A 25,592-nucleotide genomic window follows, 5' to 3' on the forward strand; every position below is an offset into this window, starting at 1 on the left:
GGTATATTGGGTGGTGGTGGTGGTGGTGGTGTGTGAGTGTCTCGTGGTGTGGTTTCTTGCACACCTTTAAATGTGGACCATCTGGTTGGGCCCTAATTCCACCTTGGGCCCTGCCTAACTCCTCCCCTTCCTTCTTCTTCCTTTTCTTCCTTTGGCCTTAGATCGGGCGCCTGTGTATATATGTGTTTACACAATCTGGTTGTTTTAATTTATTTATTAATTGCTGCTGAGTTTTAATGGGTTAATTTTATGTTGTATTATTTGCTGTTGGGAACAGCCATGTTGGGAGCTGCCTCGAGCCCTTCGGGGATGAGGCGGCCTACAAATTAAATAGATAGATAGATAGATAGATAGATAGATAGATAGATAGATAGATAGATAGATAGATAGATAGATAGATAGATAGATAGAGAGAGAGAGAGAGAGAGAGAGAGAGAGAGAGAGAGAGAGAGAGAGAGAGGGAGAGAGAGAGAGAGAGAGAGATCATAGTGCTCTGCCCAGTACTGGTCAAAAGTTTTTACTCTGTATAGCACAACGTGCTTGCCATGTTGTTCACTGCACTGGCTGCTTTCCAAAGCTAGAGAAAAGGGGTGCTTGGTTTTCCTGCGGTTGCTGTGGATCCGCCAATCAGAAGCTTTGCCTTTGAGGGGGAAGAGCCAATCAGAATGCAGCACACCAGGGATGTTTGAGCATGCGTGTGAAAGAATTCAGAGTATTTCCTCCTGGACTTAACTCGATTCCTTCACAGAAAGAGGCACCAATGCGAAGGGAGAAACCTGGACAAAATAGACCCAGATTTTAAAATACCAAATGTAACCTGGGTGCAGAATTCGACTATGGTTTTTTGAACTTTTATATTCTTTGCAGCAGGTCTGTACAAGTGGTATCCTCAAGTGGGACTGCACGATGACCATGACATTTAATTCAAGGGAATTTAAACTATTCTATGAAGCACAATGAGAAAGAGACGAAAAATCTTTACTTGCCCTTCGGAAACGTATCCAGTCATTGTGATTGTAGGGGAAAATTCCATCGAACTCGTCTGTCAGCTGGGTGCAGTCAAGGTACCTCAGCAAAGCCTTCAGTGAGGTGAGAACTTCACACTGTTAAACAGAATTAGGAGTGGAGTGCCCAGTTGGTTGAATTATTTCTTACTGTGTCACACAATTAAACCTAAAATAGTTACTGGATGCCTAAAATCACAGGTGTCAAACTCGCGGCCCTCCAGATGTTGTGGACTACAGTTCCCATTATCCCCTGCCAGCATGATGCTGGCAGGGGATGATGGGAACTGTAGTACACAACATCTGGAGGGCCGCGAGTTTGACACTTATGCCTAAAATCATCTAACAGAGTCTTTAAGAAAATCCCCTCAAAGAAGATGCTGAACTTTTCTTGTTGTGTAGCACTCTCATGGACAAAATTCCCAGGAACTCTGGGAATGTATAACCTTGAACAACTGGCCAAAGCAAGAAAGCTGGCTTGTGAAAAATAACGACTACCGCGGAGACTGATATCTATCTGTCGATTCACCCACCCACAGAGCGCGACACAGGATTGGCCAGGGGCAGGGATAACAGCATTTCTCAGTTGAAATTCCACTTAAGTATCTGATCTTCAAAGCACTGTGATCAGCTACTATTAAAAGGTTTACTTTTAAATCTATAATCTTTTAAATCTGTAAAACTATAAAAAATTTACTGAATTAAATGTTTATGTGCATGTGCTGATATTCAAAGATGGAAAAGGCAGAAGTCCAGAGAAGGTCAGATACTTGCAAACAAACGGCAATGCTACCTTGTTGTATACATGCAAATATCAGTCCCATTTAATGTAATGGGGTCACAGCTACAATGGTATGGCTCAGCACTTGTAAGCAACTGCTGTACCATATAGGAATGGAAGTGGAGATGCCCAGATAAGGTCCACTTTCTTTGTTTCTGTTGTTATATGCATTTTCAAATTCCTTATTCATCTCCACCAGTTTTGACAGTGGAACGCTTTCCTCACAGTAACAGTTTTTGTCTTCCAAACTTGTTTGAAATTCCCAAGGATTGTATCACTCATGCCAAGGAGTCGTGTCAAAGGTTCCCATTTTACCAGCAACTGAATTCTTACTTATGTGTGTAAATGTGGGGGGTTACTCGGTGCTCTAAAAATGCAGACACTAAATCACACTCGAGGGGGGGGGGGCGGCTCAGGGGAAGAACCTCTGGCCGCTTTCGCACATTCAAAATAATGTGTTTTCAAACCACTTTCACAACTGTTTGCAAGTGGATTTTGCTATTCTGCACAGCTTCAAAGAGCACTGAAAGCAGTTTGAAAGTGCATTATTCTGCATGTGCAGAATGAGCCTGATTCACATGCAGAAGATCCCAGGTTCAATTCCCAGCATCTCCAATTAAAAGGACCAGGCAGTAGGTGATGTGAAAGACTTCGCCCCGAGACCCTGGAGAGCAGAGCCAAGCCCAGACTTGAGCTCTCTACCCCGCCCCCGGCTGCCTCCAGGCCCTGGTTCACTGCTGCAGCCAGCAGGTAAGTGACAGGAAGAGGGAGGAGGAGTTGAGCTCCCCTCATCTTTCTCTTTTTAAAGGTGGTAGGGCTGAAGTGGCCCCCAAAATGCCAGAAACATTCAGCATTTTTCGGGATCTGCTTTTCAATTTCCTTATATTGCTGACATATCTTTTTCGGTTCAGCTTTGCCGAATTCACACCTCCAGAAAGAACATCCCTTCAAGCTGGTCTGCCAGTTTCCCCATGCCTCAGCTTCCAGAGTACCACCCAGTTCGTGCCTCTAGCAAAACATAAGCCACAATTTCAATTATTACCTGTTTTCAATAAATTCAATTTTTTTTTACCTGAAAAGCAACCTCTTTGTCAGGCTTAAAAGTGGATTCCTTATCAGTCAATATCAGAGCGCTGTGAACACAGTGAGGAACTGCACCCTAAACAAAGCAAACAGATCAAATTATTTATTTATTTATTTATTTATTTTATTATATTAATTATATTTATATACCGCCCTCCCCAAAGGCTCAGGGCGGTGTCCATCAATAATAAAACAGTTTAAAACATCATCATAATATATAAATTTACATAAAAGATACATAAAATACCAAGACTACAGATGGCTTCAACTTCTCCCTCCCCTCTTTATGTACCCACGGGAGGCCAGATGTTCTTATGGTGAAGTTGACATCATCCCGGCTGGCCAAACGCCTGGCGGAACAGGTCCGTTTTACAGGCCCTGCGGAAACTTTGTAAGTCCCTCAGGGCCCTGATCTCACCTGGAAGCCTGTTCCACCAGGTAGGGGCCAGGGCCGTAAAAGGCCCTTGTAGAGGCCAGCCGGATCGCCTTGGGACCAGGGATCACCAGTAGGTCCGCCTCCGATGAACGGAGGGGCCTAGAAGGGCGATATAGGGAGAGATGGTCCCTCAGATAAGGGCCAAGGCCGCAAATGGCTTTGAAGGTCAGTACCAAAACTTTAAACATGACCCGGTACTCGATTGGCAGCCAGTGCAGTTGGTACAGGACCGGCGTAATCCGGTCCCTAGTTGTCACCCCAGAAAGGAGCCTGACACAAGTCAAGAGAATGTTTAGTACCGGTTCACTGGTGTGCATAATTGGCCACTGTAAATAGTCAAAAATAGCTGCAATGAGACTACAGAATGGGAAAGTGGCCTACAGATTGGTTCAGTGCACATCTATTCCACAACAAAGTTCCCAAAACTGAAGCTGTCCAATTGTCGACTGGGACAAGTAGGTCCAGTTGCTTTATGGAAATTTTGTTTGTTTCTAGATTCAATTCAAGATGTTGGTTTTGACTTTTAAAGCCCTTTATGGCTTAGAACCCCATAAGTACTGGACTGTCTTAGTCAAAATGAAAAGCGCACTATGAGCGTTTTCCCACTTACCTTCTGCTGCGCGCTACTGTAGCCAAGTAGCGCGGGGTCCCCCGACACTCCCCACTACAGGGGAGGCGACAAGGCAGCTGCCCCTACGCTGCCGCTGTCGCGCCCCCTCAGCGGGCGTCATTCCTGGCGCTCTTCAAAATGGAGCTCTTTGATGACTGCGCGGGGTCGTGGGGAAGCCCGGGCGCGCGCCAGAAATGATGCGCGCTGAGAGTAGCGCGCGGCATAGGGGGCTCATGGTAAATGGGGAAACGCCCTATATTATTCTGCTGGCGCAAAAGGCAGGGTCTCCTCAGACCACCCAAAAGGGCTATATTGGGGATCGTGGGGCATGCATGAACAAAGACTAGGTGGTGTGGAAACCGTAAGAGGAAGGAGAGTTGGATGAGATGGAAAGAAAGAGTTGACCGAATCCAACCCAAGCTCTCTTTCTAGGGTGGCTTCATCCTTGAGATTCATAGTGGAGAAAGCAAATCTCTCATAGAACTTTTGGCTGCATTACTGTGATGCTTTATTCTGCTGTGTCGTTCGCCTGGTTTCCCTCTGGTTGCCACGCTGTGGTTGGCAACCCTTTCTTCCATTGACTGGTATGCAATTTTAAGGTATCCTTTCAATTATTTCTCAATGGAGTAATGGTGGTGGGATACAATTGTGGAATTTTATTGGTATTATTACTGTCTGATCAATACGGAGCCCATTTGTGGAAGGGCAGCCTACAAACCAAATAAATAATAAACAAACTATAATAAGTTAGTATCCTTTGAAGAAACAACAGGGATAATGGATAGGAAAATATCTTTAATTTACCAATATTTTGAGTTGTGACAGACAATGAATATTTTACCATTATCATATGGCTTAATATTATAAGGAATAAAGTTGAGTTTGAAAGAATCATAGAAGTAGGCACACAATAAATTTGTATTGTGTAATCATATTATTACAAACTTATTGTCTTCGGCATAGTTTTGTGCTTAAACGGCAGATATGGAATTAAGAGAAAACTTTATGAAAAAAGTACAATGTTTGTTGTATCTCACACTGTTTGTGTAAGATTTATGCTAACTCCTTAGAGATGCGTGTTTGAAATGGCAAATCAGTAATATCATATATATTTTTTTGCATTTGGGGGAACTGTCCAAAAATGGAAGAATACTGGCTAATACTAATAGGATGACAGAAACAATTTTATGAGATAACAAGAATCCCCTGGGTGAATTCAAACCTAGTGTTAGATCAACTGGAAGGATTAGGCACACAGAATGATTTAGAAATCAATTTAGATCTGTTTCCAAAGTTAGCTTACGGAGTGGTTTCAGAGAATCTGACAGAACTTAATTGCGCAAGGTCAAAAACTATGTTCAATGTGTTTGGGTGTGTTACGTGCCATCCAGTTGCTTCTGATGTACGGCAACCATATGGATGAATAACCTCCAAATCATTGACAGCCTTGTTCAGATCTTGTGGGCTGTGGCATGTTGGACCTTCAGCTTTTCCTAGCATTATTGTCTTTTCAGTGTCTGTCCCACATGTTGTACTGAAACCGATTAGTTTGTGGTCTCTGTTAGCCATGTTCTGGAATAGTAAGTTGCCAGAGTGACTAGGGGGCAGGGATGGTATTGAGGACCAGAACCTTTGCGAGGCTCTCCCAAATACTGAGGGAGAATTGATTGGAAATCAGTTCAGCCTTACATATGAGCACCAGAACCTTTTATTTTACAGAGAGACAGGCAGCCAGGGAGACAGAGGGCCTTTCCCCACTTACCTTAAGCCCCGCGCTACTTGAGGAGAGTAGCGCAGGGTCCCCCGGCACTCCCCACGAGAGGGGTGGCAACAGCGCAGCCGCCCCGACGCTGCGGCACCCCCTCAGGACGCCAGGGATGCCGCGCGCTGAGAGCAGCGGGCGGCATAGGGGGGATCATGCTGAGTGGGGAAACGCCCGGCGAGAAAGAAAGACTGTTAAGTTTTAAGACAGAGCTTGGCCTAATTTATAATTTGATTGGACAGGATTCTCTCTCTCTCTCTCTCTCTCTCTCTCTCTCTCTGTGTGTGTGTGTGTGTGTGTGTGTGTGTGTGTGTGTGTGTGTGTGTGTGTGTGTGTGTGTTAAGTGCCATCAATGCGCTTCTGACTCAGGGTGACACTATGAATCCATGTCCTCCAAACATCCTGTCCTTAACAGCCTTGCTCAGGTCTTGAGTGGTATGTTATTTTCTCCTTTTTGTAAACTAACATTTAACATTAAAATGAACTATATTACAAAATAATACAAAGGATGCAATTGTCCTGCACCACAGACTCTATCTCTATGTCTGTTGAAATCATTAAGATTTAAAAGTACCTAATTTTGCCTGGATCATCTTCAAAGTCCAAAAGACAAGAATGAGCATCATTTGAAGCTAAAGGCAATGTTACTATTATCACATTCAACAGATCCCATGCAAAAGCCTCCCTGATCCCCACTCAATAACTGGGATTTGTAGAGAGTTTTCTTTATATGATGACCTGCAACTTATAAAATCTAAATGTTTTGAAAGTATATATTCCTTGAAGGGAGAGGATTGCATTATGCTTCACAGCCTTTTGGCTAAGATCATGTGTGTGTGTAGAAGAGGGTAGGAGAATGACTTAAAAGCCTCCTGCTTCAGTTGAACACACCACTTCAGATGGAAATTCACAGTACAATCATTTTGGAAGGAAATGTGTCATACCCTACTTGGAAATGCAGGCTTAGTTGAATGTGAATTATAATGTTTTAAAAAAAACTTTCAAAGGAGGAGTTGATATAGGGAAAAATGCCAGATCCCGACAAAGAAAGGCATTATAATTCCTAATTATAATGTAATTCCTAACTTCCACTTCTTTCAGTGCAGGCCAAAACCTTGTTAAAACCTGCTGCCAACACAAACTGTCACGCTTCCAGAATTTAATTCTGCATCCCACGAGGACATGTTTTCTCACAAGGCATGCCTGGCATAACCAAGTGCACAGAAAATGCTGAAGTCAGTTTAATAAAATAATTGTATCGAGGCGAATTCAATAAGTGCCACCCTTCAGTCTTTGTTGACAAAGCCCCCAGAAAGCACTTGAGTTCTTGCGGTTGCCTGACCCCCATTCTTGAAGTGCTGAGCATGAGGTCCTTAAGCATATTAGTCACAAACCAGCTTTACTGAGGTTCCCAGTGACTATGAATTGTAAACTGGAGTTAGGTGAGAAAGTAGAGAGGCAGGAGGAGAAATGCAGGGTAGGAAGGAAGGAATAGGATTGGTTTGTGATTTCTGATTTGATCCATTTTCCAGGGCTTACTTCTTCTAATCCAGTGATGGCGAACCTATGGCACGGGTGATGGCGAACCTATGGGCACGCGCACACAGAGTTCGTCATGTGGGGGGCAAAAAATCACCACCCCCCCAAACACACACACATCTAGACTGGCCTGGGTCACTGAGCATTATGTGCGCACACCGTGGTGAGCAGGGAGGACTCAGCTGGCGGGCCTGGTGCTTGTGCTCCAGGTGGCTGCTGCCCGGGGTGGGGGGGGGAGGAGGCGGAGATGCTAGAGAGGCACAGAGCCGTGTGCACGGGACTTGCTGGAGGCTAGAGCAGGCTGGCCCCTGCTCGAGCAGGTGGGGCGGAGGAAGAGGGAGCCAACCGGTTTTTTCTAAACTAAAACCTCAGCATTCAGGTTAAATTGCTGGGTTGGCATTTTGCGATAAATAAGTGGGGTTTGGGTTGCAATTTGGGCACTCGATCTCAAAAAGGTTCGCCATCACTGTTCTAATCCTTTCAAAATGCTAGAGCAGGTCCTCAGCGCCCGCCTGGGGGTGCCAAGATACCCGCCAGCACTTCCCTTGGTGCCCACCAAGCTTTTCAGGAAGTAGATGGGGCCACTGAAAGGCAGGGCTTGTTATTGGCTGCCCTTGGGGTGATCAGCCCCTGGGATCCCTTAATCAGTTTGTGGTTCTATTCCTCCCTCAGCCTTTCTTTGTTCTCGGGAATAAATGTTAGGAGAGAGGAATTCAACGTGGCTCTGATGCTTTCAGCACCTATTTTAGGGTGGCGCTCACCAACCCTTCTCAAAATCCCAAAGGTGCCCACGGGCTCCGACAGGTTGGGGATCCCTGTGCTAGAGGCATGTCCAGCGAAGAATACTACCCAGTCCTTATGACTTCATTGGCTTTTGAAGAAACGCGGAGTGCTCAGAACTTGCAAGCAGATAGTGTCTGTAGTGGTGGCCTATTCACGCTTTAGGCCTTAGGACAGGGGTGTCCAACTCTGGCGCTTCAGATGTTCATGGACTACAGTTCCCATCAGCCCCTGCTGGCATGGTCAAGTTCATTTATTTATAATCAGATTTATTTATAATTTATTTATTTATAATTAGATTTATGATCGATCATTCATTCATTCATTCATTCATTCATTCATTCATTCATTCATTCATTCATAATTAGATTTATAAACCACCCTCCCCCGAAGGGCTCAGGGCGGTGAACAACAAAGATAAAACAATAAATTAATCCCAATTCATAATAATAAAATCCAACAAGATAAAATGGTAATCAATGTGTCATAGCTTAGAAACTATGTTATAGCAGATGGTGACAGAACGCCCCCCCCCCCGTGCCCATGAGAGGCCTGGATGGGAATTGTAGTCCATGAATATCTGATGCGCCAGAGTTGGACACCCCTGCCTTAAAATATTTACTTGAGAGGAAGCCAATTAAACTCAAATGTACCGATGATGGCCTCCATCTCCACTGGCATCAGTGCCTAAATTTCATTAAGCTGCACATCACTGCAGTGAGAAAAGTAGGTCAGGATCAGCAGCAGAAAGGAATAGCTAAAAACAAACTAGCTTTAAGGAAAGAAATACCAACAACTTTTCCTAGACAGGCAGGCCTGTACCAATGCTTAATTATTAATCCCTTGTCCGATATTAAGCACTTCATTGTAACTACCTGCACTCACCTGTAAAGCTGCCACGGCTTTGAAAAAGACAGATACATTCTGACTTTTGCGAGCATCCACTAAAACGAGCAGTCCCAACGAACGGACTTCCTTTCTAAAACAAAAAGAGCAGACATTCCGGAACCTGTGTTGACTAAAGGATTTAAGTGGTAGAATAGAAGTGATATGCTACACCTGACTGTGCAGCAAGAAATATTAAAAAGCAGAAACACTGGTATAAATCCCCAAAAACCTGGAAATGAAGGTATATTTCACTGAGAGTGGAGATGGGCAAACACTTTAGCAGTTGTTATAAGCTGCCTTTGTTCCATACGGTAGAAAGGCAGAGATAAATGTTTAAATAACATAAATAAATGAGAGTGGGCGGTATACTAAATTTCATTTATTATTATTATTATTATTATTATTATTATTATTATTATTATTATTATTATTATTATTATTATTATTATTATTATTATACTACACATAACAGGTGTCTGGAATTCATCTCTGAATATCGAGTCCTTCCCAAGGACCTAGGATATTAGAGGTATTTGCGTAGAATATTATTATTGTAGATTTCACAGCTGCCAGATCTTTAGCTGGTTGTTGGCCTTCATTACAATTCGAGCCTCACCCAGAGGCCTAGGAAGTTGTAATGTCTCGGCGTAGTATTCGGGCTCTGGGCAGTGTACAATAAAATCAAACAATCAATACAGAACAAACCAATAAACAACAAGCTCAAAAATTACATACATTAAAATCCAATAACAACATTATAACCCAATTGTAAATGGCGTCTGAGAACTCCAACCCACCCCCCTCTGGAAGGGGCCAGCAATTTGCTGGTAGAGGGTAGATGGGGGCTTTAGTGAGGGGGTGGCGGACAGTCAGCAGCCAGCCCCCCCCCCCAAAGGCCGGTGGAACAGCTCAGTTTTACAGGCCCTGCAGAACTCCCCAAGGTCCCACAGGGCCCTAATAGCTGGAGGAAGAGGGTTCCACCAGGCAGGAGCCAGGGCCATAAAAGCCCTGGCCCAGGTAGAGGCCAGCTGCGTCATTGAGGGGCCGGGGACCAATAGACCCCAGAAAAGAAAACACTCCAGCATGGGCAGCTTTCCTTACCAATCTATAAGGTTGCTGTCAGCATGTCATTCTCCACACATAAATTCTAATTTTTTGCAAGTTTAAAAGACTGAAGATACCACATCAGTACTGTCCCAAGGAAGCCAGGCTTGTTTCCTACTCTGAGTCCACTGAAGGACCAGCCCTAGATTTCATGAATCAGAAGCCTTTATTGAATTAAACACCGTGTGCCTGGCTTTGCAGAAGCCACTTCTGATCCAACATTCAAAACCCCCACTGTATAACCTCTCTGAATCCAACCCCCAACCTGCCCCGTTCCCACTTAATGCGAAAGCGGGAAAAGTGTGGGAAAGCTAAAGTAATCCCCGAGGCCGGATGGGAGATAGCCAGCCATTTGGCTGAGACCAGAGATGCCCCTGTTATCTAAGTACCAAGCAAGGGAAAAGAAAATAGCATAGAACACAGAGGCCCCTTTCAGGTGACCTGGGCCTAGCATTGAGCCCCCAGAGCCAATCCAGCACATATAAAGCCTGATGAGTGATCTTGGGCTAGTCACAGTCTTCTTAGAACTCTCTTGAGTGGAAAGGGTTGCAGTCGTTATAAAGGAACCCATTTTCCTTTTTCCTATTCACATTCACATGCAGCGATTGGAGCCCATGGAAGCCAACTGGGTTGCTTTCATGCAGTGGTGGGATCCAAAATTTTTAGTAACAGGTTCCCATGGTGGTGGGATTCAAACTGTGGCGTAGCGCCAATGGGGCTGGGTGGGGCATGATGGGGGCGTGGCCGGGCATTCCAGGGGCGGTGCATTCCTGGGCGGGGCCGTGGCAAGGATGCAGCCGCTGCGCCGGTCCTTGGGTGGGAAACGAATGCACGCAGGTGCAGCCTGCCACGCATGCCGGTGCACTTCCTGCTACACTGCTTCAAGTTCTGCGCGCTACTGCTGAGAGGAGGGGCGTCACTAAGGCAAACATCACGTGGCAAAATCACCAATTAGGAACCCCCTCTCGGCACACACAAATAATTAGTAACCTACTCTCAGGAACCTGTGAGAACCTGCTGGATCCCACCTCTGCTTTCGTGCCTTCGTACGGAGATGCTTCTCTCTCTTTTTTAATGTCCTGCAACACACGCATAGCTGTGTGGGCATGCAGAAATGAACCCCCACAGCCATGCCAATTGTTGCACAAGACAATCAGCTGCATCCGTGTAGCTGCGCATGTGCAACATGCAAAATTTTAAAAAGACAAAGGACTTCCCTGCAATGGCAGGGCACTAATGAGCATGTTGCTGTAGACTGGTCATACTCGCTGCCACGGGGAGAAAATGTGCTGAGGGCCTTTATAGCGGCGGGGGGGGGCTCAGGAAATCTGCCCCCAACCTGCTGGGTGACTTGCACAGAATGGCGGGCAGGCGGATTCTCCCTGACGGTGGACCGTGCAGAACGTACGGCGAACAGGTGGAAAGGAGGAAATGAAAAGGTCTCCTGTCTAGCTATTTGTGTGGGAGCGGCTCCAACCTGGAATTTTGCAACATGATTGCTGGTTTAGTGAGTTTAGAAAATCCCGGGTCGAGGGAAATAAAACAGGGCAAACTCATTTTGTGGGTGGGGCCTGTGCAAAGCCCCCCCCCCCCAAAAACCAGTTCGTATTGAGCTAAGCCATCCACCTCAGCCTCACATATCACACAAGCATAAGCATTTTTTTTTAATTGTCATTGTGCACGCACAATGAAATTTACAATGATGGGTTATGGAGAGGGGAAGGGAAGGTGATTGTAAGCTGCTTCGAGTCTCCTTAAAGGTAGAGAAAAGCAGCGTATAAAAACCAATTCTTCTTCTTCTAGTGCAGTGATGGCGAACCTTTTTGAGACCGAGTGCCCAAATTGCAACCCCAAATCCGCTTATTTATTGCAAAGTGCCAACACGGAAATTTAACCTGTATACTGAGGTTTTAGTTTAGAAAAAACGGCTGGCTCTGAGGCGTGCGTTACTCAGGAGTAAGCTTGGTGGCAGTCGGTGGCTTTGCTCTGAAGCAACCGTGTAACTCTTCCAACGGGTGAATCACGACCCTAGGAGTGTTTACTCAGAAGCAAGCCCCATTGCCAACAAACGAGCTTACTCCTAGGTAAAGGATTGCTCTTTAGTTCTTCGCATGAACATCAGTGGGGTTTAATAGCACTTAACAGGGTTACCTATACTGCTTCCCCAAAACTAGGTCTTAGGTTTAATGCTAATAATCGAGCCCAGCGGCCCAGGCCAGCCTAGATGTGGGGGAGGGGCACTCTGTTTGCGTGTGCCCACAGAGAGGGTTCTGAGTGCCACCTCTGGCACCCGTGCCATAGGTTCGCCACCACTGTTCTAGTGGGATTCTATCTGCACATTACAAGCTGCAAGACTTGGGACCCAGATCACGATGGAATTCTTCCCACCTCCACAGTTCAGGTTTCAGTACAAGAACCTTGCTGCGTAATCCACCTTCAGTCTCAGAGAGAAAGGGGGACTACAAATAACACGGATAAATAAAAACCGGAACCTAAACAAGCCGCTCCTCTGTTTGCATACCTGGGAATGCTGTAGAGATACATCAGGAGCCGAGTGAGCTCCCGGACTCTGGAGTGCTCACTTAACCACACACTGCTCTTACTGCAGACCTGCACCACGGCTCTTCCACCACGGTCCCTGTTTCCTAACCAGAAATTATAAATGAATAAAGAATCCCAGTGTAACAATTCCATGTGCCTCTCAGTCTGTTTCAGACCTCTCTGAACCTTTGGGTTAAATATATATTTATTCCTTAAAAAATACATTTCTATCCTGTCTTCCCATCTCATATAAAAAACTTAGAAGCGTGCCAATTAAAAAAAAATTCCAAACAAAAATAACCAGCAGGGAAAAACAAACGTTATGTCCAGCTGGTAAACCAGAACAGGTTAGAAACAAACCAAAGTCGAGCAGAAGATGCAAGGTGGAATAGTAACGATTGAAGGCATCTTGTCTGGGGGCAAGAACAGTGGGAGTGTAAGGATGAATCTGCAACATAACCATCCAAATGGGAACTGATTTTGATTTAGTGAAGTTCACAAACTCAGGATTTTTAGATTCCAAATAAACTTTGAATTGTACATTCTGAGAAACTGTAAAAACATAAGAACATAAGAAAGAGCCTGCTGGATCAGACCAGAGTCCATTTAGTCCAGCACTCTGCTACTTGCAGTGGCCTTTGGGAGCTCACATGCAGGATGTGAAAGCAATGGCCTTTTGCTGCTGCTGCTGCTGCTGCTGCTGCTGCCGAGCACCTGGTCTGCTAAGGCATTTGCAGTCTCAGATCAAGGAGGATCAAGATTGGTAGCCATTGGTAAACAATACATCGGTATATGTATTGCCAGGATTAAACATGGGCAGCTGAAACTAGTGTCTGGGGGCGCCGCCCTGGATTCCCTCCACCCAAAATGCCCTCCTGGCTGGGAGAAGTACTCACCCTGGGCAGCCAGCAGCGCAATGGCAAAAGCTGTTACATGAATGCCCATGCTGTTTGAATAGAGAGTGAAGTCCCCACATAGGTGATCAAAGATGAGGCTGGTAGCCCAGGGGGGAAGAGCTGGTGGTTAGGCCTTTGTCCCTAGCCCCTAGCCCCCACCCCTTATGTACAAAAGCATAATCTAGCATGGAGTCCCAACTTTTTTGAGCCTACAGACATCTTTGAAATTCTGACACACCACAGTGGGCACAACCACAAAATGGCTGCCGCAGTTTGCGCTCAGTCACACTGTGAAGATCCTTGTGCTGTGGCAATGGACCCTGCCAAAGCAATATGTTAAAAGAATCTGTTGGGCCAATAAAATCAATAATGGTCAATCAAAAGCCTTGGTTCGCAAAATCCCCAACTGGCCCCACCTGTTTTCTAAAACCACTTGGCAGGTACCAGGAGTCAGTGGGCACCACAGAATCCACAAGTACCACTTTGAGGACCACAATCCAAAATGTTGTTTTGGGCTTTTTTTCATATTTCATAATTAACTTTACAGCACTGGATTAGGGGTGGCAGAAGCTCCTATCCAGACATGCTACAATAAATCTTATTGGATACACTTGTACAACATTTCATCAAATGCACACGGTTATCTGTTTGCTACATACCACAAAGAGTTATTATTCCAGACTGCAATAATTCTTGATTCACTTCAAACGACTGGTTTGGAAAAGTACAGTCAGGATCCCCGCTATTTGCCGAGAATTCGTTCTCACACGGAAGCTCTAGAGGTGCCACGTTTTCATTAGACTCGCAACTCTGGAAACCGATTGTGGAGTCTCTTGCTGGGTCTGGAGAGAAGACGAGTCAAACAAAAGTAGGAAACTTACGTATCTTTCTGGTTATTTGAAGTTTACTTTAGATTATATGCTAACGTTCTGGGAAAGCCTTAAATAAGGAATAAGTATTAGAAGGCTGGATTAAGTAAAAAAACCAGAAGCCTCTGATATTAAGAAGACTATAACACATTAAGTACACTTCGGTAGCTCCTGTTTATTCAAGTTACCATTGATTTTGTTTTAAGCATATGGTGATGAAATCCCCTTTGTCTCATCTTGTCTGAAACGCTGTACAGGCAAGGAGAAGATAATTATGTTTCCTTGTTTATTTGCTTCCTTGCAAATATGGCAAATATCAAGAGGATGTGAAAATCCAGGCTACACACAAACTAACTGCTCCATTAATACACCAAAGTAAAGTGAACAATAAAAGGAAAAAATGAGAGGCGTGTAGGATGGGAGGTAAACAATATAGGCAATGGTTTATAGCCAGTTTTTCAGATATGCACCCTCTAATACAAAACTTTGGGAATACCTACGTTACAAATGTAATGGTGACCCATTTGATCCCAGTGCCTGGGAATTGAAGTGAGCTGGAGATTCTCTAATAGAGATCCTGAATGTTTTAACTGCATGTATTTTTGGATGTTACAGCCAATGGCTCAAACAATAAATACCACTTGACTTGACTAATAGAGATCCTTTTGAATAATCCAATTCCACCTGCTTTTCATTCACAGGATGACTGAGAGTTTTTCCACACACTTGACTTACTCTTGATTTTCTTGGTAGTCGATCCACAAGTGCATGAGTTGGTCTGGGCACAGTTCTTCCACACATCTGCCCTCCATGTGCATTTTCACAATTGTGGAGTTTGTTTATTTTCTTCCATATTTCAGTAATGATGATTTTCAAGTGAGTGTGCTATCGTAATTGGTGTTGTCATTGTTGGCTGTATTCTTTTTAAAATGCCCCTAGAATATCAATATAGTGGTATGGTGCTGTAATGCTAGTTTAAGCAGGTTCTCTGAATTCCCAGCTTTCATTTAAAAAGTAAATCTCTAGCCTCTTCCCTTTTGGAGATATGTATTTTCCCTTATATCTCAATGAGGGAAAGGGATAGAGACTTTAAAAAAGAAGAAGCTGGGAATTCAGAGAACTCACTTAAACTATCATTACAGAACTATATCAATATATATCAATATTTTAGAGCCATTAAAAATAGAAACTGAAATCACTCGCCTTTAGAGTTGGGGAAGGGAGAAGGCGTTATTCGACGATGATGAGGGCCAATCATTGAAAAATGGGTTGGAAGTAGGAGGAACAAAGCAAAGTATCAGAAACATGCATGAGGAAAAATTCAACTCAGAATTGGCTTCCAGAAAAAGACTGGGGTGACTAACAGTGGTTTCAGATAAACCAGAAACAAACCAGGGAAGAACAAACAAAACTGAAGCAAAAACTAAAGGCACAAAAATGCACATGGAAATGTGGGATAAACCAATGCAGTATGGGGCCAGAACCAACAGAAAAACCCCACGTAACAAAATTCAGGGAAAACTCAACCATTTTACTATGAGAGAAAAGTAGCTGTTGGCATCCGTTTGGTCCTACAGAAATCACTTGGACTACCTACACAGTCATGCAATGTTTGACACAAGTGTTCTATTGCGGCTTCTATCTTCTAAAAATCCCAGTCCTTTAACTTAACTAGTTTGTAGACAGGACAAGAGCAAGTGAATGGAAAGACGAAAACATGATTTTTATTAAATTATTGCTATTTTTAATTGCTCTCTGTTATTTTTAACATCTGCTGCAAAGTGAGAGTGTAGAAACTGTGCAGAACCCACAACACTTGACAGTCACTCTGAAATGTGTAGATTACAATTTTATCCCTGATAAAACAATAATTTACAGTAAATATTTTTTTTACTGAGCATCATTGCATTAATTCTGAGATAAAGTTCTTGGCAAGGGGAACGCAGATTGTTCTGAAGCCAACCAAAGCAACCAATGGCTTTTGGGGTCCAACCCAAACTGGAGCTGAAGCACCAAATCCCTTTAAAGGAGAACAAACCCCCGCCAGCTTGCAAGAGTCTGGGCCTCGGGATTAGAGGGCTTTGTGTTTAATCATGATTCTGAGCAACTAAGCAGCTGAAAGGACTCAGTCTTTGGCATTCTTGCCCCATCTACAAAGCAAAGATCACATTCGAAAAGAATATCGCGCTCTGGCTCAAAGGAACAGATAAAGTTGAAAGCGAGGCCTGGGTTTCTAGTCTCTTCTGGTCACGCAACCAAAAAAAACCCCAGTCTAAGAATTGCTTTTCATTTTACCAGCTTTTGACATGACATACTTTTCTACTCTCCACACAAGAAAGAACGACCCTAATTTGGGCAAACTGCTTGTTAAATGGCAAATCCCACCTTGCCATGCTGCTCCGCTGGCTGGCTGAACAAGCTGGCTCGCTGAACAAGCATGATGGAGTGACCTTGCTCTAGCACCGCACCGGCAAGAAGCAGCACAGCTGGCGGAAGGGCAGCAAGACCCCGTTCAGGCCCAACGCCCTGCTAGCTCCACCAGGTCGCCATGGGCTGCCTCCAGCCTCCCCCCACCTCAGACGCTGCCGCCACTACTCCCCACACCTGCATGTCTGGCCCGCCCGCCCCTGCTGCCCTGAGCTGCTGCCCTCCCGCTGCCGCCACCACCCACCAGCACACAGCAGTCTGCAGAGGTGGACTGCTCCTCCATCTGGAGGCTCCAACCAGCCCAGAGGCGCCTGCCAGCATCACATTCTGCCTGACCAGGGGACTGGTCGAGGGTCTCTTCCCCATGGCCGCCATGCATGGAACTCCTTTGCAGCTGGAGAGAGCTGCCAACGAAGCCCTGGGACTCGCCTCTGCCCGGCCTCGCCACTCCATGCTGATACTGTCCCTCTTTCTGTCATTCTTTCTCTCTAAGCAGCCTTCCTGTCCTTCTTTCGGTCCTTCTTTCTCTCCCCGACCAGCGTTCTTGTGATGCATCACCGCTGATGGCAGGGGGGGGGGGAGCAGCCGGTTCTGATTGGGCGGGGGGGGAGCATTGTTAAATTTCTTGAATCCCACCACTGAGTATAGGTAACCTTGTTAAGCTCTGTTAAACCCCACAGATTTTCATGGGAAGAACTAAAGCGCTATCCTTTAGCTGGGAGTAAGTTCGGTTGCTGGCAATGGGGCTTGCTTCTGAGTAAACCCTCCTAGGGTCGTGATTCACCCTTTCGAAATGTTGCATGGTTGCTTCAAAGCAAAGCCACCAACTACCACCAAGCTTACTCCCGAGTAACGCCCGCCATTTTTTCTAAACTAAAACATCTGTATTCAGGTTAAATTGCCATGTTGGCACTTTGCGATAAATAAGTGGGTTTTGGGTTGCAGTTTGGGTACTCAGTCTCAAAAAGGTTCGCCATTGCTGTTCTATAATATGCTTTGTTGCCTTCTCTGGCACTAGAGAAAAGAGATACCTCAAGGAGTATGGTCTTCCTCAGGGTAGACAATTGCGAGGGGGATGCTATCTAAGTGATTGAGATGAGTTCATAATTCAACATAACTGCTTATAACTATATATCAATGTGCTACAAGATATATGTAACCAGCCTGCTTTATGTTACCATTGCCATCTGGGGCATTCTTTCCTTTATCTTTACGGCTTCACACGCTCTGTAGATAACTAGGCTTCCCACAGCCACCACCCAGGATTTACTGTGATCCCTCCTTATCTTTGGAGCACACCACGGTTGAGAAAGATCAGAGAAAAACCAATGAAGGGGCCCAGGTGAACCACAGTGTTGTGTGGGAACAGAATAAAACCCCGCTTCCTGAAAGCATTCAACCTGAGCCAGATAACCCACATGGCAACAGACCAGGACTGGAGATGTCTGGGTTCAAATCCAAACCCATCCTTGAGGAAGTGTCTCTCAGCCCAACGTAACTCACAGGATTGTTGTGAGAATAAAACGGAGGAAGGGAGAAGCATTTAAGCCCCCCCCCCCCAAGATCTTTGGAGGAAGGGTGGGATAAAGAATTGAACAGCAAAGTAAGGAGGAAAAGCAGCTGAATGTGGTCCAGTCGGACCTGAGAATTCTCAAAGCAAAGTAAGATGGGGAAAGATGATCCCTGCTACCCCTTTAAGGATGTACGGGTCTTGCTCTGGTCCTTCTCAATGGACAAAACTGAACACAAGTTTATCCTTTTGCCTCTTAAGCCTTCAGCTGCTGATTCTTAATCAGCCTGTTTCTTTTAAAAATGACCCCATTAAATCCAAATGGAATTCTATCACCCCCCCCCCCCCCCGGTGCACGTATAACTACAAACTCACATGCAAAATGACTCCAAGATTGGACTAGTAATTAGGACTAATAATAGGAAACACTTCTTCACGCAACGTGTGTTTGGTGTTTGGAATATGCTGCCACAGGAGGTGGTGATGGCCACTAACCTGGATAGCTTTCAAAGGGGCTTGGACAGATTTATGGAGGAGAAGTCGATCTATGGCTACCAATCTTGATCCTCTTTGATCTGAGATTGCAAATGCCTTAGCAGTCCAGGTGCTCGGGAGCAAAAGCCGCAGAAGGCCATTGCTTTCACATCCTGCATGTGAGCTCCCAAAGGCACCTGGTGGGCCACTGCGAGTAGCAGAGAGCTGGACTAGATGGACTCTGGTCTGATCCAGCTGGCTTGTTCTTATGTTCTTATTGATGCACGATTTAGGGTCCATTTATCCAACTGCTTTTTTGCTTAGGACTGTCAACACTTATTTACTTCATCCAAAACCCTAATTTGCTTCTATGACATCTTGTGATACATCGGAATAATAATGGAAAACAAAAGGATAGAAACCCAAAAACCACTATACTCTGTCTCAAAGAAAGAAAAAAACCTCAATGCTAAATTAAACCACGGGCACTTCCTAGACCTGCTCTGCAGTGGAAGGCTTCGCTGCAGTCCTAGTGCCCGCCCAGTCCTGCTGCTAACCCTCCCCAATTCTCTGTTTGCATGTTAGAAACTATTTAGAACAGGGGCCTGCAACCTGCGGCTCTCCAGATGTTCATGGACTACAATTCCCATCAGCCCCTGCCAGCATGGCCAGATTGAGAAAGCCCATGCTGGTAGGAGACTGATAAGCTAGCAATCCATGAACATCTGGAAGAACCTCTGAGGAGGAGGCTACCTCTGATTTAGAAGAAGAAGAAGAGTTTGGATTTATATCCCCCCTTTCTCTCCTGCAGGAGACTCAAAGGGGCTGACAATCTCCTTGCCCTTCCCCCCTCACAACAAACACCCTGTGAGGTAGGTGGGGCTGAGAGAGCTCCGAGAAGCTGTGACTAGCCCAAGGCCCTACCCAGCTGGCGTGTGTGGGAGTGCACAGGCTAATCTGAATTCCCCAGATAAGCCTCCACAGCTCAGGCAGCAGAGCTGGGAATCAAACCCGGTCCCTCCAGATTAGATACATGAGCTCTTAACCTCCTACGCCACTGCTGCTGTTTATGTCAAAACCTTTATACCATGCACTATTCAGCATGGCACTTGGTTAAAATAGCATTTTAGTGCATCTAAAAGCTATTAGCAGAACTTGCCTTTTGCAATCATTGTACAAAGCAGAACGAACTAAAAATGCTGTTTTAGATGTACCTAAAAAGGCTATTTTAACCAAGCGAAATACTGAGTAGTGCACAGAATAAAAGTTTTGACACAGGCGGTGTTTCAAATAGCTTCTAAAATGCAACTAGAGAACTGGGACTTCTAAACAGTGGAAAGATGTGACTGTCATTTCTGCCACGCTGCCCGCAACCGCATTTCTATCTTTTGCCGAGACAGAGTACAGCTGAAGGCAGATGGTTCAGAACGGTTGGAACAGGTTTAACTAGGCAATGTGCAAAGAGATATCCATGGTACAATTATTTTTACCTTCATCCCCTCGGCTGGATTTTTGGTTTTCTGAAGAGGTGAGTTCATGGAAGTGTGTATTCAGTTTCTCCAGCTGCTCAGGATGTCCGTTTAAGAGCTTTTTGGGATTTGCACCAAACATTCCATCTGAGGAAGCCCTGGCCTTGTGATCCTTACTTAGTGAACTTTTAAGTGTCCTATCTAAAGACCGAGATCTTCTAGAATCTTGGTCTATGGAAGCAGCTTCCTTAGGTACAAACAGTTTTTCTGAAGCTCGGGAATGATGCCCAAACTTAACACCCTCTTTTGGTTCTTCCTCTCTTACTTGAACTTTGCCTGAGAAGCTCTCCTGCTCGACAAGACATATTTTGCTCCCAGGAACCCGGGACTCATTCCCTGCTTCTCCTGAATCCATTACAAGCCCAGAAAGTTCTTCTTCGGCAATCGATTCTTCAGAGCTAGAACCCAGGTTCATCGGGTTCTGCAGTGCTTCTATGTACGACTTTCTAAACAAACGTTTTGTTTCAAAATACATGGAATCTCGACTTCTTTGACGCGGGCTGCTCAAGTCGGTACCAAAAGTTATGCTTCTAGCACCGTTCCTTTTCACTAGCGGAGAGGATGGTGCATCATCTTTCAAAAAAACTTGCGTCGACTGAAACGGCTTTCCAGGCTCCCTAGTGGCTTGGCCAGAAATGGGGTAGGCAGGCAAGTCTCCTTCACAAAGTGCTCTTGGATTTGGCTCCTCGCCTTTCCCATCCTCAGCAGAAGTTTCCGAGCTCTCCACTCCGGCCTGGTTTTCGGGGTCACGATTCACAACAGAACTGTCTTCATTCTGCTTGTGGTGTCTGTCTGCCAGAGGTACCTCTATTGTGGTAGAACCCGTGTCATTAGACGTGGAACTCTCGCGAGAGCTGCTGCTTCCCATGGACTGGGCCATGGCTTCAGCATCAGGGTGGTTGAGGATGAACTTCTCCAGCAGAGAATTACCAGAATAGTTTTGCAGGATGGTTTCGGCTGTCAGAATAAAGATAGGATTGACAATATTCTTCCAAGGAGTCCTATAGGTGGCTGGGCCAGTGGTCAGCAGGCAGCTCTGCAGGGGGCAGCCATCCCGTTCACAATTTACGTTTTCCAAAAATTCTGCCGTGAAAATATAGCCATACATGGTCTCAGGTACGACGACTTCTTCCATTCCTGGCCCATGTCTGGAGAGGCATTTTAATACTAGGCTGGCCGACTGCTTTCCCACGGGCACGATTTGGAAGTAAAAATCCCCCGGTTTTAAACGAACTCTGTGGAGAGCGGCCAACTGTACGACGACTTTCTCATGGATGCACAATGGCCATCCTTCATGGTAGAAAATAAGGCCGGTATAATTGCCCTGTAAGAAAAAGAGGAAACAAAATACTTAACAGGAAACATTTCTTCTCATGTTATTACTTTCAAAGGAAGACGTAATCCACTTTTAACCATGCAGTGCAGCAGAAAAGAGTGGTAGATTATAGTACTGACTTTTAACAAAACCAAGCAAGGAACAACAATACCAGAGAACCAGCAGCAAATATTTCAAAAACGTCAGTATCTCTTGGGTTGACGCTGAGCCCAGTGGAACCTCACAGACCAACAAGATGGGGGATGGGGGGGAGGGGTAATGAACTTTTGAGAGTCAAAGCTCATTCCTCTGGGACTCTCATGCGTCCCACCTTGCCTTATTCCAGAATAAAAGTGGAGTTAGCTGACTGTTGTGGGTTTTCTGACCTGTTTGGCTGTGGTCTGGTAGTTTTTGCTCCTAACATTTCCCCCACATCTGTAGCTGGCATCTTCAGAGGCATGTCATGGCTCGCTGTGAGATACCTCTGAAGATGTCAGCCGTAAAAGCGGGTGAAAAGTTGGGAGCAAAAACTGCCACACCACAGCCGTACAGCCTGGACAACCAAAAGAGCCCGCTGATTCCGGCCACGAAAGCCTTCAACAAAAGTGGGGTTACTTTGCTACAATTTCTGGGAAGCCTCTTCAGAACTATTTATAAGCCGCTGTGATTTTTAAGCCTGTATGAACCTTGTGGCTTTGTGATACTGTTAATCTGGAAAAGCACCGAACCGCTGACACGTCACCTTAAGAATGGTGGGAAGTTGCCGGCCAGTATTCAAAGTTGGGGCAAGATCATTAGCAATGCCAACTGCATCCTGTACACTTACTCCCAAAAATATTCAATAAATGCTCAGTGCAAGGCCCTGGAAAGCTCAGCGAAATCCTAATTTGCTTAGGAAGGCAGGAAATAAAATCCTTTTGCTGTGGGTTAGAAATATCAGTGATTACTCCAAAACAGCAGCTTGTGTGTAAGAGATGGCCTAAGGAACTCTGATTTCATTAAAACGCATTTAATAGTTTCTCACAGGCAAGGAGGTTCCGAACAACCCTTGGAGATAAGGAAAAAAAATATGCAATTAGCTCTCTCCAGCAGCAGCTGACTTTTGGTGACCCCTGAGCACTTTAAAAGAAAGAGATATTCAGAGGTGGTTTGCCATCATCTGTCTCTGCACAGCAATCCTGGACTTCTGTTATGGTCTCCCATCTAAGTACTAACAAAGACCAACCCTGCTTAATTCCTGACAGCTGACAAGATTGGACTATCTTAGGCTATCTAGCCCAGGGTATTCCGAACCTAGAGAGAACTGTTACATTTGAACACCTTCAAACAAGATGCTCGGCAGTGTCTTGCTGTGAGAAAGGCAGCTTGGAGAATTTTGCAGTTTTGTGCTGGAGATCGGAAAGGCACTGCTAGAGAAGGAATGTGCATCGATAACAAAAGGAACACAGATCACCAAACATCTGCTTCTTGTATTGACCAACTATTGAACTCTTTCACACAAACATTTCATTGAATTTTCATATGAATGGCCCCACAGAGCTAGGAGCTAGAACAAAAGACCTGTTACATTTCCAGTTGATTGGTATTACTGTCCATACAGGAAGCAAAAGCTGAAAGTGTTAAATTTTGCATATGAATCACCTTTCACAGGGACCAATCCTTACCTAGGATATAGTCTAACAGACTGAACAAAAGGGACATTTTTATTTTTTACCCTGCATGTATTTTTTACCTATATTGCATGTTGCTCCCTAAAGCCCATAGCATTCTAAAAACTTTAAATGGTGAGTTAAAACTCCTCATGTTTGAGAATATACAATGGCTTATTAACCAATAAAAAAGGAAGCAGGGAGAGAAGCTATCACTATTCCCACAAGGGGAAAAATATCCAAATTCAGAAGAACACTATATCACAGTGGTGGCGAACCTATGGCACGGGTGCCAGAGGTGGCACTCAGAGCCCTCTCTGTGGGCACTCGTGCACAGAGTTCATCATGTGGGAGGGGGGTGGAAAATCACCCCCCCACACACTCACACACATATTTCTAGGCTGGCCTGGGCATGATCCTTTACATGGGAGTAAACTCGGTTGCTGGCAATGGGGCTTGCTTCTGAGTAAATCCTTCTAGGATTGTGATTCACCCATTTGAAGCATTGCATGGTTGCTTCACGAAGCTTGCTCCTGAGTAACGCGTGCCTCGGAGCCAACCATTTTTTCTAAACTAAAACCTCAATATTTAGGTTAAATTGCCGTGTTGGCACTTTGCGACAAATAAGTGGGTTTGGGGTTGCAATTTGGGCACTCGGTCTCGAAAAGGTTCGCCATCACTGCTATATCATATGTGCCATGATGGTATCCTAGCTCCACCTTTTGGAAACAACCAGCTAAGAAGAAGCAGGGGCTACAATTCCTCGCAGATGGAACCCTGCCAGACAATCTGGAAGAATACCATTGTTGATGGTTCTGAAAGGAACAGGGAAGTCCAGAAGAACAGACAGAGTCTCTCTTCCTTAGACTTTCTTCCAGCCAAGTTTATCTGTAGGACAATCATGGCTTGAAATTCTGGTTTGGAGGATAAACATTCCCAATTTCGATGTAATCACCACCTACACTTTGCCTCAAAACAGGAAGAAAGTCTCATCACACAAGGGAAGAGCGGCACATGAGTTGGAGACTCACTCATTATGTGGCAGATACGCTGCCCTTGTTATCATGTGCTTATTCAGTGGGGAGCAGCAGCCAATCATGGATCTCTGATGATTGTTCCTATATAATGTGCGTGTTCCCAAACTCACATGGGTTTCACTCAATACATTCCATTTTCTACTTTCATTGACATGTAACCAAGACAAAATGGAATAAACCTATGTGTTCCCGACATAATTAACAAAGAAGCCTATCTTGGGGTTGCAATTTGGGCACTCGGTCTCGAAAAGGTTCGCCATCACTGCTATATCATATGAAAGCATAAGGAAACATACTTCTTGATCCTTTTCTCTCAAGAGACGGTGACAGGTTCAGAGTACATAAAGATTCAATTGTTTCTCATTAAATGAACAGCGTAGGGAGAGCAAGGTATCTGATGGAAGCCTTCTGTCCCCTTGCCAGGAGAGGCAGATTCCTGTCTTGGGTTTTCATTCATTGAGCTGTGCTCATTTTGACCCGCCGGTTTCAGACAAAGGATTTTCTTTGACCAGTAAGAGTCACCCTTTAGACTGGGAGAGGCTGTGATCCACTGAAGTCTTTTGTTCAGTTAATAAAATTAAGTTCAGAAAATGCGACAAGAAACAGAACTCCAGTGCAAAATAATCAGGCCCCAATTCCAGTTTCACAGAATTTGAGCACTGTTTTGGAACAAAGAGGTGGTTCACCACTGGGCATTTGCTTGCCTTTTTTGGCATTTGAGTCAATGCCTTTGTGCTTTTTGCCTCTCCACAACACTGTGCTCAGGAATGGGTTGGAGGATCAAAACAGCTACGAAGAGATGGGCAAACCTGCACCTGCCACTATGACAGATGGGGCTCAGGTTCTCTAAACAACCTCTGAACTCATCATCTTCTATATCTGCATAATCACAAACATGTGTATTCAGTTTTGTGAAATAGACGCGTTCTTCTTCCCATAACAATAAGATGCTGTTCTCTCAACACTGACTACCAAGACAATCAAAGGGAAAGAGAAGAAGAAGAGTTTGGATTTATATCTCCCCTTTCTCTCCTGTAGGAGACTCAAAGGGGCTGACAATCTCCTTTCCCTTCCCCCCTCACAACAAACACCCTGTGAGGTAGGTGGGGCTGAGAGAGCTCCGAGAAGCTGTGTCGAGCCCAAGGTCACCCAGCTGGTGTGTGTGGGAGTGCACAGGCTAATCTGAATTCCCCAGATAAGCCTCCACAGCTCAGGCGGCAGAGTGGGGAATCAAACCCGGTTCCTCCAGATTAGATACACGAGCTCTTAACCTCCTACGCCACTGCTGCTCCTGTATTGTTCTACATACATTGTTCTAAATACATTCCAATGTTTGATGCTTTGCAACACATGTGGGC

At 45.0% G+C, this 25,592-nt stretch overlaps 1 protein-coding gene across 4 annotated transcripts in view; it reads right to left on the reverse strand.

Annotated features, from left to right (window-relative positions):
- The window catches only part of PLEKHG4B (pleckstrin homology and RhoGEF domain containing G4B), a 106,545-nt gene that overhangs the window by 46,163 nt on the left and 34,790 nt on the right, over window positions 1–25,592 (reverse strand). For all 4 annotated transcript variants that reach the window (XM_048510803.1, XM_048510804.1, XM_048510802.1 and 1 more), the window contains 6 exons: window positions 20,195–21,557; window positions 14,084–14,266; window positions 12,509–12,632; window positions 8,881–8,974; window positions 2,858–2,944; window positions 987–1,103 (listed from right to left, as the gene is read on the reverse strand). In XM_048510803.1, the coding sequence (XP_048366760.1) occupies window positions 987–1,103; window positions 2,858–2,944; window positions 8,881–8,974; window positions 12,509–12,632; window positions 14,084–14,266; window positions 20,195–21,557 (1,968 nt within the window). The remainder of the gene's footprint in view (window positions 1–986; window positions 1,104–2,857; window positions 2,945–8,880; window positions 8,975–12,508; window positions 12,633–14,083; window positions 14,267–20,194; window positions 21,558–25,592) is intronic.

The sequence above is a fragment of the Sphaerodactylus townsendi genome, linkage group LG11 (assembly GCF_021028975.2).
Source record: "Sphaerodactylus townsendi isolate TG3544 linkage group LG11, MPM_Stown_v2.3, whole genome shotgun sequence".
Lineage (NCBI taxonomy): Eukaryota > Metazoa > Chordata > Lepidosauria > Squamata > Sphaerodactylidae > Sphaerodactylus > Sphaerodactylus townsendi.